At 38.7% G+C, this 13,679-nt stretch overlaps 1 protein-coding gene across 1 annotated transcript in view; it reads left to right on the plus strand.

The window, feature by feature from the left end:
* The window catches only part of CUBN (cubilin (intrinsic factor-cobalamin receptor)), a 315,183-nt gene that overhangs the window by 269,237 nt on the left and 32,267 nt on the right, over nucleotides 1-13,679 (plus strand). Inside the window, 1 exon segment of the mRNA XM_011963893.1 lies at nucleotides 1,231-1,448. Coding sequence (XP_011819283.1) covers nucleotides 1,231-1,448 — 218 coding nt within the window.

Genomic DNA, 13,679 nt, shown 5'->3' on the forward strand with positions numbered 1-13,679 from the left:
ACTCAAGCCTAGGCAACAGAGTGAGACTCTGTCTCAAAAAAAAAAAAAGAAAAAGCAGAAGAACCTACAAAAATGAGGACAGGATATCAAATATTATTTTTTTAAACAAGTTTTAAAAATAAGCTATAAAAACCCACCATAAAACTTGAAAGTAAAACCATGTAGGAAGCCTTGCTTTTTCAGAAACTCTGGAAATCGTTATTTAACATGACAAAGAATAAGGCCCAAATTAAACACAGTATAAGACAGAGAAAAGTTTAGGGACACATCTCTCAGAATAGGTTATGCATATGGTAACAAACAACTCCATGGCACAGCAGCTTAACTCAACAAGTTTATTTCTCGTTCGAATGAGCATGTTCAGTGTGGGCTGGCATGGAAGCTCTACTCATCGTGGTCATCCAACAACCCAGGCTGATGGAAGCTTCATTTTTACATTTGCTTCCATGATCGTCACTGCAGTGGGAAGGCAATGTGGCAAAGCAAGTAGTCATTTGTAAAACTTCTCCCATAAAGTAATAAGTATCCCTTCTGCTTACATTTCTGTGGTCAAAGAAACTCCTAGCAGCCATGTCAAACCTCAAAGTGTGCGCCTAGGGCAATTCTACCTGTGCTGGGGAGGCAGAGAGCTGGGACCGTGTGCAGAAGTGTCAGTGACCACCACAGAGGTCTTAAATGTGAATTTCCTGTTCTTCACCTGACCTTAATATAAACTTCATTTTAGAAGAGGAAAATGAGACTGTGAGAAGGAGAGTGGAGCTATGATTCTAAAACCAGCATATCTTCTGTTACATTAGCATGCTTCCCATAAGTTCTACTTCATCTCATAAAATAACAAGGGAAGAGTAAACATGGTATTTTTAATGAGACCTAAAAAACTAAAGTATTGCTGGGATAATAAATATCTGCTCAACTCATCAAAATTTGATCTCAGATGGACTTTAATATGCCCTAGACTGTGAATTCCTTGAAAGGTAAGACTGTATCTTACTCACCTTGACATCCCCAGCTGCTATCACAGTTTTTGGCATATTGTAATTACTAAAAACAAATTTGGCTAAACTTTTGAACTAATCAGTAAAGTACTGTTTGATTTCTAATATTTCCTGTCAAGTGAGTCTTGAATGCTCTACTGGTAGTTTTTTCCTTGTCATTTTTTGCAACAGCTAAAGCTACAATTTAATAGAAGTCCAGATGGAAAAGTCAGTATTAACAAGGTTCATTTCACAGGTTCAGTGATTTTGATGTGGTTCCCTCCACCGCCTGCTCCCATGACTACCTGGCAATTTACGATGGTGCCGATACCAGCGATCCCCTTCTTGGCAAATTCTGTGGTTCCAAGCGCCCACCAAATGTGAAAAGCAGGAATAATAGTATGCTCCTGGTGTTCAATACTGATTCATTTCAGACAGCAAGAGGCTGGAAGATATCTTTCCGGCAGACATTGGGTAAGAATTCTGGACTTGTAAATCCAGTTTTCAGGACTGTTAGCTTTCTGCTTTATTTAATTTTTTCCCCAACTGACTATGGTTGCTTTTCCTTGAAGCTTAGAAGAATATGCCATGTAAGGGCTTGGTTTTAAAAATTATGTATGACATATTTTAATGTTGTAAAAAAATCACTCAACAAATGTACCCAGCACTTTGGGAGACCGAGGCGGGTGGATCACCTGAGGTCAGGAGTTCAAGACCAGCCTGGCCAACATGGCAAAACCTCTTCTCTGCAAAAATACAAAAAGTAGCTGGGAAGGGTGTTGTGGCCTGTCATCCCAGCTACTTGGGAGGCTGAGGTGGGAGAATTGCTTGAACCCAGGAGATGGATGTTGCAGTGAGCCAAAATCACACCATTGCACTCTAGCCTGGGTGACAGAATGAGACTCTGTCTCAAAAATCAGAACAAACAAACAAACAAAAATTCACTTCGGTAGCACAGTGGAGGAAGGCTAGAAGAACCTACAACATGGGAAGGAAGAAACTTATGATAGAAATCTGGATGGGAAGTGTCAAAGCCTTGGATGAACCCAGAGGGGAAAGAGATAAAGGGAAGGGCAGAAATCTGAGAGATGGAAGGCAGAATATATTGGAAGCGCGGTGTTTGGACTCTGATGATATTTTAATGAGGACGTGAATTGAGGATGACTTTCTGTAGGTAATTTGTTGGATGGTGGTGCCTTAGGAGACTAAGATTTAAGGGAGAAATGTTATTTGTAATTTGGGGTATTTTAAGTTGGAAGACCTGTCTAAATGGAGCTGTTTAGTTGGAAGCTGATGCTTGAGAAAGAATTTGGACTGGAGAGGGTGATATAGGGGAGCAGGTAAAGTTAGGTGAGAGGATAAACTGAAAATATGTCCCAGGTTACTCCCACTGCATGTGAGAAATAAATTATCCACATCAAACACTGCCTGTGAGAAATAATCACCCAGATCCAATTAACTTAGAACTTTGAATGATTTAAAATAAAAGGTAGTTAATCAATTACCTGTTTGGCTATTCTAACAGCATCAGTGACACAGTCTAAGATCATTAATATTTGACTCTGGAAAGTGTTTTGATCCTTTTCCATTTGAATATAGTTGTGATTAATGTTCTAAAAATGCACAGCTCTCCAAACAAATCTCATACTCTGTGAAGACTCAGAAAAATCCAGGCAGTTTTCTGTGATAATAACCCTGATTCACTTTTCAAACTTTCTCTTTCTCCCATAGTGTGGATAAACTTTGTTTCTCTGATGCAAAACAGGGTTTACCTTCAACTTCTTGGTATTGGGCATGTGAATTTTTTCATGCATTATTTGAGGAAAGCAATTAGACATTGTGTTTTGAAGGCTACCCGGTAAACCACACACCTCAAGACAAATTGTGTCAGAAAACCCCTTTGCCACCTCCCCTACTTAGCTGTTTCAACAGTAACTTGAAAGCAAGTCTCATGGGCAGTCAGAGAGTGTTGCCCTAATAGAATCGTGTAAGTGAAGTAGCATACAAAAGACGGAAGGCTTTTTGAAAGAAAAATTAATTTTCCTTTGGAGATTTTTTTTTTTAGCACAAAAAAAGGATATATTCTTGCCTTTAGCACAGACTTTAGACCAAATATCATATCTCTGCATTTGCTTTGCTACCTTTCAAGTTGTTTTACTTTTTCCTAATATATTCTCACAAGAAAATGGTAATTGTTGTGTTAACACTCCCCTCGCTGCTGTTTTCTGCATGAAGCTTCTCAAGTGAGCCAGGGTTCCCTAGCCTCATTAAATTACTATATCTTTCCAAGCCACAAAGAAGACATTTTTAGACCTATTGTGATTTAACAGGGGGAAAGTCTTACAGTGTCAGAAGCATTGTCTATGCATGAGTCATTGAACAATTACAGTCACTTACTGTTTTCCTCTGGCCACAGTTAGAGAAAAGGTTTAAGTGGAGAATGTAGAAATGGAATTCCTTGCCAGCATCACGTTACTCCTGTATTTCATGAAGATGACTTTTACCTCTTTTTCATCTGCATAAACGCCATCAGCCACTTGGAAATACTTAAAAAGTCATTGTAACTACTCTTTGATGGTAATATTTAACTGAAAACCTAAGTATTATAATTTTGCATTGCAGTGGTCTTACAAACCTTTCAAGACCACACTGACAAGTTTATTGATCATTCTGCCTAACTTTTAAATTTTGTTTCATTTTGGTTTTTGTTGTTTGTAGTGAGGAGAGGGGGAAGGAACAATAAGAATTGCTTTGATTGTAAGGTTTATAGAGTCTTTTAGTTATAGCTCTGGATGAAAACAAACTTGGCTAATAGGATGCCCCTTTTACCTCCAACTCATTTATGTAAAACAACCCTGTCTTTCCCCTAAAGAGAGGAAAGTAACTTTGTGGGCCAGATAGTGGATTTTCATTTACAAGACTGTTTGTTCAGCCTGGAAAACAATATCTTCACTTAGTAAGTAATTGATGTGGAGAGGAGACCATTTTAGTCTATGACATTTCTGTTTCGATCTTAACTAAAACACTAAGTAGGGTTTTGCAGATTTGCTATTTAGATTATGCAGTTGACAATGCTTTATGTACACCTGCTTCCATTTTTCAGGAGTCGACGAAGAGACTGGCTTATATAATTATGTGACTATTAGGTTAATTTCGTCTTGTGCGTTTGTTATATTTGTATTGCTAGTGAGTCACAGCAAATTTGGGGGAACTATCCCTAGTTGCTAATTACTAAACATGTAGTGAAATTGGGTCTCCCTTTTCCTCGGAACTTCTGCTGCTGGAGGCCCATGTGCGTGGGATGTGAGGTAAGGAGAAAGCACATTTGGCAAGCAGGAGCTGATCTCTAACTGCAATGGACATGTGCCTGCTTGTTTCCCCCATGTGCTCCAACGCTATATGAATAATTGATCCTGAATGGCTGGCAACCAGCAAAATGATTACACTGGGCTGCAGCAATCTGTGAAACTGAAATAATCTGCAAATCGGACCATTTTTCTTAACCGAGTTCGTAGTTTGCATCAGATTGTCAATGGGGTCTATACTCCTATAAAGTTTAAAAAGCTGTTGGTGCTGTGGATTTGGCTAAGTGGGCATGGCCTGTAGGCAGAACGGATGCTTTTAAGCACCTTCTGTTCTGTTAACTTCTGCTGGTTTAGTTACTGCCCCTTCCTTTACCAGTAGGGTGGCTCCAGCCTTGACTCTGCTTATGTGTATCCTGCACAAAGCACTTCACACTTGCAAACGTGTTTTTAACCATCAGAGACTCCATGTTCTTCTTCCCAAATGGGTCTCTTACCAGAGAGTTGCTCAGTCTGTTCGCAATATGCTCATCACACTACACACCAAACTTCTACACATAGGGTTAGATCAGGGGCTTTCAGTAAACTTATTTACTGTGCAGTACCATCATTGTTTCATTTTTTTTCTAAAATGATATATTCTGTAACACTTCAGCAAAACTTCAGTGTAAAAAATGGAACTTGGCTCTATTAGTTGGGAGGTCTGCAGGCATTTCAATTAGTGAGTTACCAAGGAGAGACTGAGGGGTGTCCCCTGCCAGACAGCAGGGGGACAGCACAGGAAGACAGATGGGGAAGACACAGCCTCAGGGACAAGCGGTGGCAGTGCCTGTGTGTCTGGAGTTGGTTCCTTCCTTCAAGAATGAAGCTGCAGACCTTCGTGGTGAGTGTTACAGCTCTTAAAGATGGCATGGACCCAAAGAGTGAGTGGTAGCAGCGTTTATAGTAAAGAGCGAAAGAACAAAGCTTCCACAGTGTGGAAGGGGACCCGAGTGGGTTGCCACTGCTGGCTGGGGTGGCCAGCTTTTATTCCCTTGTTGCCCCCTCCCATATTCCATTTTTGTCCTATCAGAGTGCCCTTTTTTCAATCCTCCCTGCGATTGGCTACTTTTAGGATCCTGCTGATTGGTGTATTTTACAGAGCACTGATTGGTGCATTTTACAATCCTCTTGCTGGCTACAGAGTACTGATTGGTATGTTTTTACAGAGTGCTGATTGGTGCATTTTACAGTCCTCTTGTAAGATAGAGAAGTTCTCCGAGTCCCCACTTAACCCTGGAAGTTCAGCTGGCTTCACCTCTCACCTGGACTCAAAGCTCCCAGCCAGCCCCTGTTGCCCAGATCACACATGCTGATGACAAGGGCCACTGTCTGCCTTCCTCTACCTGGGGTATTTGTCACATGGAGAATGAATCAGGTTGCATTAAGGTCAGACTCAGAGACCTTTGCTAAGAGACCAAGGCAAAAATACCCAAGCACATATGTAACAAGGACAGAATGAATTACAGTCCAACAAATGTAGAGATATGGCCAGACAGGCCAAGCACAGTGGCTCATGCCTGTAATGCTGGCACTTTGGGCAGATCACTTGAGGTCAGGAGTTCAAGACTAGCCTGGCCAAAATGGTGAAACTCTGTCTCTACTAAAAATACAAAAAATTAGCTGGGCATGGTGGTGCATGTTTGTAAACTCAACTATTTGGGAGGCTGAGGCAGGAGAATTGCTTGAACCGGGGAGGCAGAGGTTGCAGTGACCCAAGATCGCACCATTGCACTCTAGCCTGGACAACAAGAGCAAAACTCCATCTCAAAAAAAAAAAAAAAAAAAAAAGCTGGGCATGGTGGCTCACACCTGTAATCCCAGCACCTTGGGAGGCCGAGGTGGGTGAATTACCTGAGGTAAGGAGTTCGAGGCCAGCCTGACCAACATGGAGAAACTCCGTCTCTATACAGAATTAGTCAGGCATGGTGGCACATGCCTGTAATCCCAGATACTCAGGAGGCTGAGGCAGGAGAATCGCTTGAACCCGGGAGGTGGAGGTTGTGGTGAGCCGAGATTGTGCCCAGCTTGGGCAACAAGAGCAAAAAACTCTGTCTAAAAAAAAGAAAAGAAATATGTCTAGATGGAAAGAGCTGATTGATGCATGGTATCATTGCCTGCTGATACGGCTTTAGAAAAGCCCTATAATGTTTTGGAACTCAGTTTTTATCTACCAAAAAACTGATCAATTTGAAATATTACAACTGTTTATCTTTTAAGAATGTGATGGGGATAAAGCAGATAATTTCTGGAAAGCACCTTAGCTGTCAGAGTGAAAGAATCTATGCATTAGAAAGTAATATTGAAGTCCCAAATTTTCAAGCCCCTCCCCCTGACCCTATTGCTAAGGTTAGGGGATGGCTGAGGGTGGGGTGGGCAGGGATCAACATTCTCAACAGGACCACGTCATGCTACGATGATTTCTTGCTCATCCCTACCCACTTTGCAGTGACACCTAACCCTCAAATCCTAAAGTACATTTCATAACCTAAATCTGAAATCAAAAGCTACATTCTGATTAAATCCTCAGGCCTTGCAGAGGCCTGGTACATAATTTTTATTCCATCAATATTGTCCATATGAGTGATTCCATATGAGTGATTTACAGAATAAATGGATAAATTATGCCTACTTCAAAATCATATTTTATAATGAGATATAATAATATACCATATAGAACACATTAGATTTTATCTAGATTCAGTTCATTCTCAAAATTCAATCCTGGTTTATATAACTGTTGGGTAAGCTGTACACAGAGAGGTAAATTGAATCACTTTCATCCTCAGAGAATTAGGAATCCCGGATCACACTCAATATTTAGGTCATCTGTGTTTGTCGCCTGTGGGTTTTTGCCTATTACCTTAACATCTGGAAAATGTCTCTCAAACACGCTAAAGGAAGACAATGGGAGTGGCAGGAGGAAGTTGAAGGAGACAAAAGAGAAGGAAGAAGAGAAGAGAAGAAAGAAAGAAAAGAAAGAAAGAAAGAAAAAGAAAGAAAGAAAGAAAGAGAAAGAAAGAAAGAAAGAAAGAAGAAAGAAAGAAAAAGAAAGAAAGAAAGAAAGAAAGAAAGAAAGAAAGAAAGAAAGAAAGAAAGAAAGAAAGAAAAGAAAGAAAGAGAAAGGAAGGAAGGAAGAAAGAAAGGAAGGAAGGGAAGGAAGGAAGGAAGGGAAGGAAGGAAGGAAGGAAGGAGGCAGAGAAAGCTGAAGAGGGTCTAGGGCCACAAAGATGGAAAACATGGTCACAACAAATGGAAAAAAAACTAACATGTCCAATTCAGACTTCTCCTTCTAGTATGAGTTTCCCAGTTTTGGTGTTAAATTTAAACTGTATGAGGCACATATACAATACAACAATACAAGAATAAACTTAAAAATTCAATGGCATAAAAAATATATGTTTGTGTCTCTAGTTACCTCTTGGCAGCCTGATTGAAGTTGGCAGCTCACATTACTGTTAGAAGTATAAATGCAATAAGGAAGTTGAATTGTAACTTGAATAATTTGCTAAATCACTGATCAAATAACTCTCAGTTTAGCAATAATGAGGGTATTGCTCGAAAGCAACCAAGGAATGCCATTTTTCTGGTTTCCTAATGTCATTTGCTCCCTGTGATGAAGTCTGAGAATGAGATGAGCTGAAACTGTAAACCCATTTAAAGAAAAACCCAACTAAGCTGATTTCCGTCCTTTTTCAACCCTGTACCTTTTACTGGTGATTAGACTTCCCTTGGGGGATGATACTAAAGACAAGGTTATCTTCAGGTTATTCTTTGTGGGTTTCATGAGGAAAGGTTTTTTGCTGAGCTGAGAATGTGGGAACGGGATAAAGAAACCAACAAATGCTTGGTTCACCAAAGCTTTACAAAAGCAAGTAGACAGCAGTTAAATACCAAATCAGCCAGAAGAAAGGAATGGTTCTTAATAAATATATTTCAACACTGGCGTCTGTGCCCCCACCGATGCCTAGATTGCCTCTCCTGGTCTTGAAGGGTGGGGCTGTCCTTGTGCAAGTAAAACCAGATGGTATAGTGGAGACCAAACTAAGTGATACAGTGGAGTTAATGGTAAATTATAGGATAACATTTTGAAAAACACTGAAGGGAACAGGTGCTGGGAAGAAGCACTTATTTTGTGTAATCTAAAACACAAGACGCAACCTAGTTTTGTCGCAGGTAACTGGTTCTTTGGGGTTAAATTATTTGTACCCATAAATTCCCAATAATAATCATCATCCTTACTCAGATCAGCCTGGCTTTGATATAGTATTCCTAGGAACATAAAAACAAAATATATGCAGTCAGCAATAAAAATTTTAAAACATTCTTTTGTTATAAATAAATTAAGAAATATAATAGTGGGACCATGTTCTTCTCTTCATTCTAATATGTGAAAAGTCTGTTGATGTTACTTGGTAGCTGTACATTTTGCTCACTCACAAGTAAAGACTTGTCAGGAAATTCCAGGGCATCGTGAAAATAGCTGCCTGTCCCTGAGTCTGTGCCCTACCAGAGGTAGCATGAGCTGCTTGATGTATATTACTTCATCTAATCCTCAGAACTACCCCATGAGACAAGAATTACCCCATTTTACAAAGGAAGAAATAATAATTTAAGAGATTAAGTAATTTATCCATGGTCAAAGGGTTTGTAAGAGGTAAAGCCAAGCTTTGAACTAGGTTTGACTGTCCCCAAACTCATGATTTTCTTAATAAGCCTTCATTGCCTCTGTGGCAATTGATAAAAATACCCAGGGATGAATTTTTTTTTTTTTTTTTTTTTTTTTTTGAGATGGAGTCTCACTCTGTAGCCCAGATTGGAGTGCAATGGCGCAATCTCGGCTCACTGCAACCTCCACCTCCCGGGTTCAAGTGATTCTCCTGCCTCAGCCTCCTGAGTAGTTGGGATTACAGGTGCATGCAACCACACCTGGCTGATTTTTGTATTTTTAGTAGAGACGGGGTTTCACCATGTCAGTCAGGCTGGTCTTGAACTCCTGACCTCCTGATCCACCCGCCTTGACCTCCCAAAGTGCTGGGATTACAGGCGTGAGCCACTGTGCCCAGCCCCCAGGGAAGTTTTAACAGAAGTGTATGCAAAAAGGGCACTGGAAGCACGTAAGAAGGGATCTATGGTACTTGGATGTTCGGTGGAAGAAAGGACACAGGATTGTTAGAGGATGCACCTCAGAGAATGTGAGTCCTGAATTACGGTGCAATGGGTAAGAAGTTAAACTTGGAGCATCACATCCCAGATTCAAACTCGGTTTGTACATCTCAATGAGGTTGATCTTGGACAATTTACTTATCCACTCTGTGTCTTGTTTTTTTTTTTTTATCTGTGAAAACAGTACACTAATAATAACGACCTTATAGGGTTCAGTGATTAAATTAGAAAATACTTGTCACTCATTTCACATGCAAGAATTTTTAACTATAAATACTATTATTTTGGAAGGATAAGAAGGCATTCATTGACCAGGCATGCTGGCTCACGCCTGTAATCCCAGCAGTTGAGAGACCAAGGCGGGCTGATCACCTGAAGTCAGGAGTTTGAAGCCTGGCCAACATGGTGAAATGCTATCTCTACCAAAAAATACAAAAATCAGCTGGGCGTGGTGGCACACACCTGTAGTCCCAGTTACTCGGGCAGCTGAAGCAGGAGAATCGCTTGAACCTGGGAGGCAGAGGTTGAAGTGAGTCAAGATCACACCACTGCACTCCAGCTTGGGTGACAGAGTGAAACTCTATCTCAAAAAAAAAAAAAAAAAAAAAGAAAGAGGCATTCATTGGGAAAATGGACAATCTATGGAGAAAAATAAACACATGTACAAAATTACAGGTGCATCCCATTTCAATGGATGCCGGCTAACCTGAACGTTGGTAATGCTTTGGGGCATAAGGTGGAGAACAATAGGTGCTGAAAGAGGAGAGATAGGCGAAGGCTGGACATGGAGGGCTCTGCATCATGTGCAAAGGTGAGCCCGTAATTGTTTTGAGCTGGAGAGTGCTATGATCTAGTCAGATTTATTTTAGAAAGCACATCCTAGCACCTGTGGGGGTGATGTTTTGAAGCAGCATTCCAGGGAAAAAGTTAGGAAAGTATTGCAGTAGTTTAGGCATGGGATGATAAGAGCAGTGGTACCAGGAAAATAAAGGAGATTGAAAGGAGAAATCCTCAAAATATTGAATCAATAACACAGTGTTCCATTTGAAAGAAGCGGCTTGGGAAAAAGAAATAATAATGCTCCTAAGGTTTCTGGACAATATCTTGTGACACCACTATTCAAATAGAAAATTACTAGGAGAGGACAGTGCTTTGCAGAATAAAATAATAAAAATTTTGGGTTTTATCTGCAGAATTTGGTACCTTTAGGATATCCAGCTAGTGTTCAGTAAGTAGTCAGATAAGAGAATTAGAAGCTCAGTAGAAACATCTTGGCTAGAGTTTTGCTCTTTTTAATTTTGAAGCCAGTGTGGCACATATACATTTGTAATTATCATATCTTTCTGGTAGATTGACTCATACTATTGTGTAACAACGTTTTTAAATGCTTCTTGCCTTAATTTCTACTTGTTCTGATTTAGTATAACTTCCAGTAGCTTTCTTGTGGTTCATATTTGCATGATATATTTTTAAGCCCTTTTATTTTCAACTTTTCTCTATCCTGAAGAATGTATTTGACTTCTGTTTGGCTATGTCTTTCTATTGGTGAATTTAATGTGTTTATATCTGATAAAATTACTAACATTATTAGTTTTAAATAGACCTTTGTACTATTTGTGTTTTGTTTTCCCACCTCTTCTTATTTTCCTTTAACTATCTTTTCTTTTTAAAATTAATCACTTTTTTATTACTCCCCTTTTAAAATTATTATTTATACATCCTGTTACTCTTGTTTCAGTAGTTACCTTAGAGATTACAGTATTCAACCTTTATATGTTAAGAATCTAATTTAAAATTGATACTTTTACCATGTTATAATCAATAATCAATCCAAGGACCTTGGAACATTGTAAACCCATTTACCTACTTCCTGTCTTTTGTGCTATATATGCCAAGTATTTTAATTCTACATTCATAATAGGTACACAAAATATTTTTATTGTTTTACACAATTATTAATAATGTAAAATTACCATTGCTATTATTTTTCTTTTCTTCCTGAAATTCTATGCTTCCATATGGGATTAATGTATTTCTTTTGGAAGACCTCTCTTTTGTGTTTCTTTTATTGGAGATCTTCTGATAAAAAGTGTTCATTGTTTTTGTTTTTTGAAAATGATTTGATTTTCTTAAATTTTGTGGGATTCTTTCTCTGAATATAGAGTTCTAGTTTGCCATTTATTTTCATTCAGGACTTTATGATGCTATTCCATTGTGCTCTGGCTTGTATTATTTTGATTAGGAAGTCATTGTTTTCTATAACTGGGAAGCCCCTATCCCTCCCCTGGTCATCTCATTGTAGGGTACTGTTATTGTTGCTGTTGTTATTTCATTTTATTTTAGCCATTCTGTTAGGTGTGTATTAATATCTCGTGGTATTAATTTGCATTTCCCTAATGGTGAGTAATTTTCATGTGCTTTTTTGTCATCTATGTATCTATTCCCTAGTGAAATATCTATTTATATCTTTTGCCCATTTCCTAATTGAATTGTTTATTTTTCTACTGTTAGATTTTAGAGCTTTTTATCTATTCTCAATGATCCTTTGTCAGTATGTGGTTTGCAAATGTTAATTCCAAGTCTATATCTTGCCTTTTAATTTTCTTGCATTATATTGGCCTTTCACTGAACAAAAGTTTTTAATGTTGAAGTTCAGCTTTTTGACTTTTTCTTTTATAGATCATGTTTTTGGTACCAAGTCTAAGAATTCTTTGCCTACCCCAAAGTCCCAGAGATATTTCTGCTGTTTTCTTCTAGAAGTTATATGATTTTACATTTTTCATTTGTGTCTATGATCCATTTTGAGCTCCTTTTGGTTTAGATAGGAGATTTAGGTGGAAGTCAATGTTTTGCCCCTGGATGTCCAATTTTTCTAGCACCATTGGTTGAAAAGGCTGTCCTTCCTTCATTGAATTGCATTGGCACATTTGAAAAAAATCAGTTAGACATACTTGTATGGGTCTGTTTCTGGGTTCTCTGTTCTATTCCATTGATTATGTGCCTAACTCCTCACCCATATCACACTGTCTTGATTACTATAGCTACATGGTAAGCCTTACTATCAGGTGGAGTGACTCCTCCCACTTCATTTTTCTTTGTGAAGATTGTTTAAGCAATTTGAAGTCCTGTGCCTTTCCATATAAACTTTAAAATAAAGGCTGGGTGCAGTGTCTCATGCCTGTATTCCTGGAGCTTTGGGAGACCAAGGTAGGAGGATCCCTTGAAGCCAGGAGTTCAAGACTAGACCCGGCAATATAGCATGATCCTATCTTCACCAAAGATAACAAAATTAGCCAGGCATTGTGGCACTTGCCTGTGATCCTAGCTAACTGGGAGGCTGAGGCAGGAAAATCCCTTGAGCCCAGGAGTTCAAAGTTGCAGTGAGCTGTGATCACACCACTGCACTCCAGCCTAGGTGACAGAGGAAGACTCTATCCTAAAAAACATAAATAAATAAAAATAAAAATAAGTTAAGCTTTTAGATGTTTGCAGAAAAACCTTGCTGAGATTTTTGTAGGAATTGCATTAAATCTATGCGTCAATTTGGGGAAAATTGATGTCTTTACTATGTTGAGTTTTCCAGTCCATGAGCATGTATGTATCTAGACTTATTTAGGCCTTCTTTTATTTATTTCATTATTTTGTAATTTTCATCACATAAGCCTGTATATGCTTCATTAAGTATATACCTAAATATTTCATTTTTTTGGAATGATTATAAGTGGTATTGTTTTTTAATTTTGGTCTCCACATGTTAATGGTTAGTATATTAAAATTTGATAGATTTTTGTGTATTGTTCCTTTATCCTGAGTTCGCGTTGAACTCACATATTAGTTCTAAGAATATTTTTCTATCTTCCTTAGGATTTTCTGCAGATAACAGTTAAACTTGCAAAAGTGGCAATTTTATTTCTTCCTTTCCAGTCTCTCTATATATTTTTCCTTGCTTTATTCTGGCAAGAATTCTAATACTATGCTGAGTTAGAGGGGTGTGAAATAAATACCATTGCCTTGTTCCTGATCTTAGGGAGAAAGCATTTAGTATTTCACCATTAAGTATGCTGTTAGCTGTAGGTTTTTGCAGATGGTTTTTATCAAGTCAAGAAATTTCTCTTCTCTTTCTAGTTTGCCAAGAGTTTTTATCATGAATGTGCATTGGATTTTGTCAAATCCTTTTTCAGCATCAACTGACATGATC

The sequence above is a fragment of the Colobus angolensis genome, unplaced genomic scaffold, assembly GCF_000951035.1.
Source record: "Colobus angolensis palliatus isolate OR3802 unplaced genomic scaffold, Cang.pa_1.0 Scaffold63, whole genome shotgun sequence".
Taxonomy (NCBI): domain Eukaryota; kingdom Metazoa; phylum Chordata; class Mammalia; order Primates; family Cercopithecidae; genus Colobus; species Colobus angolensis.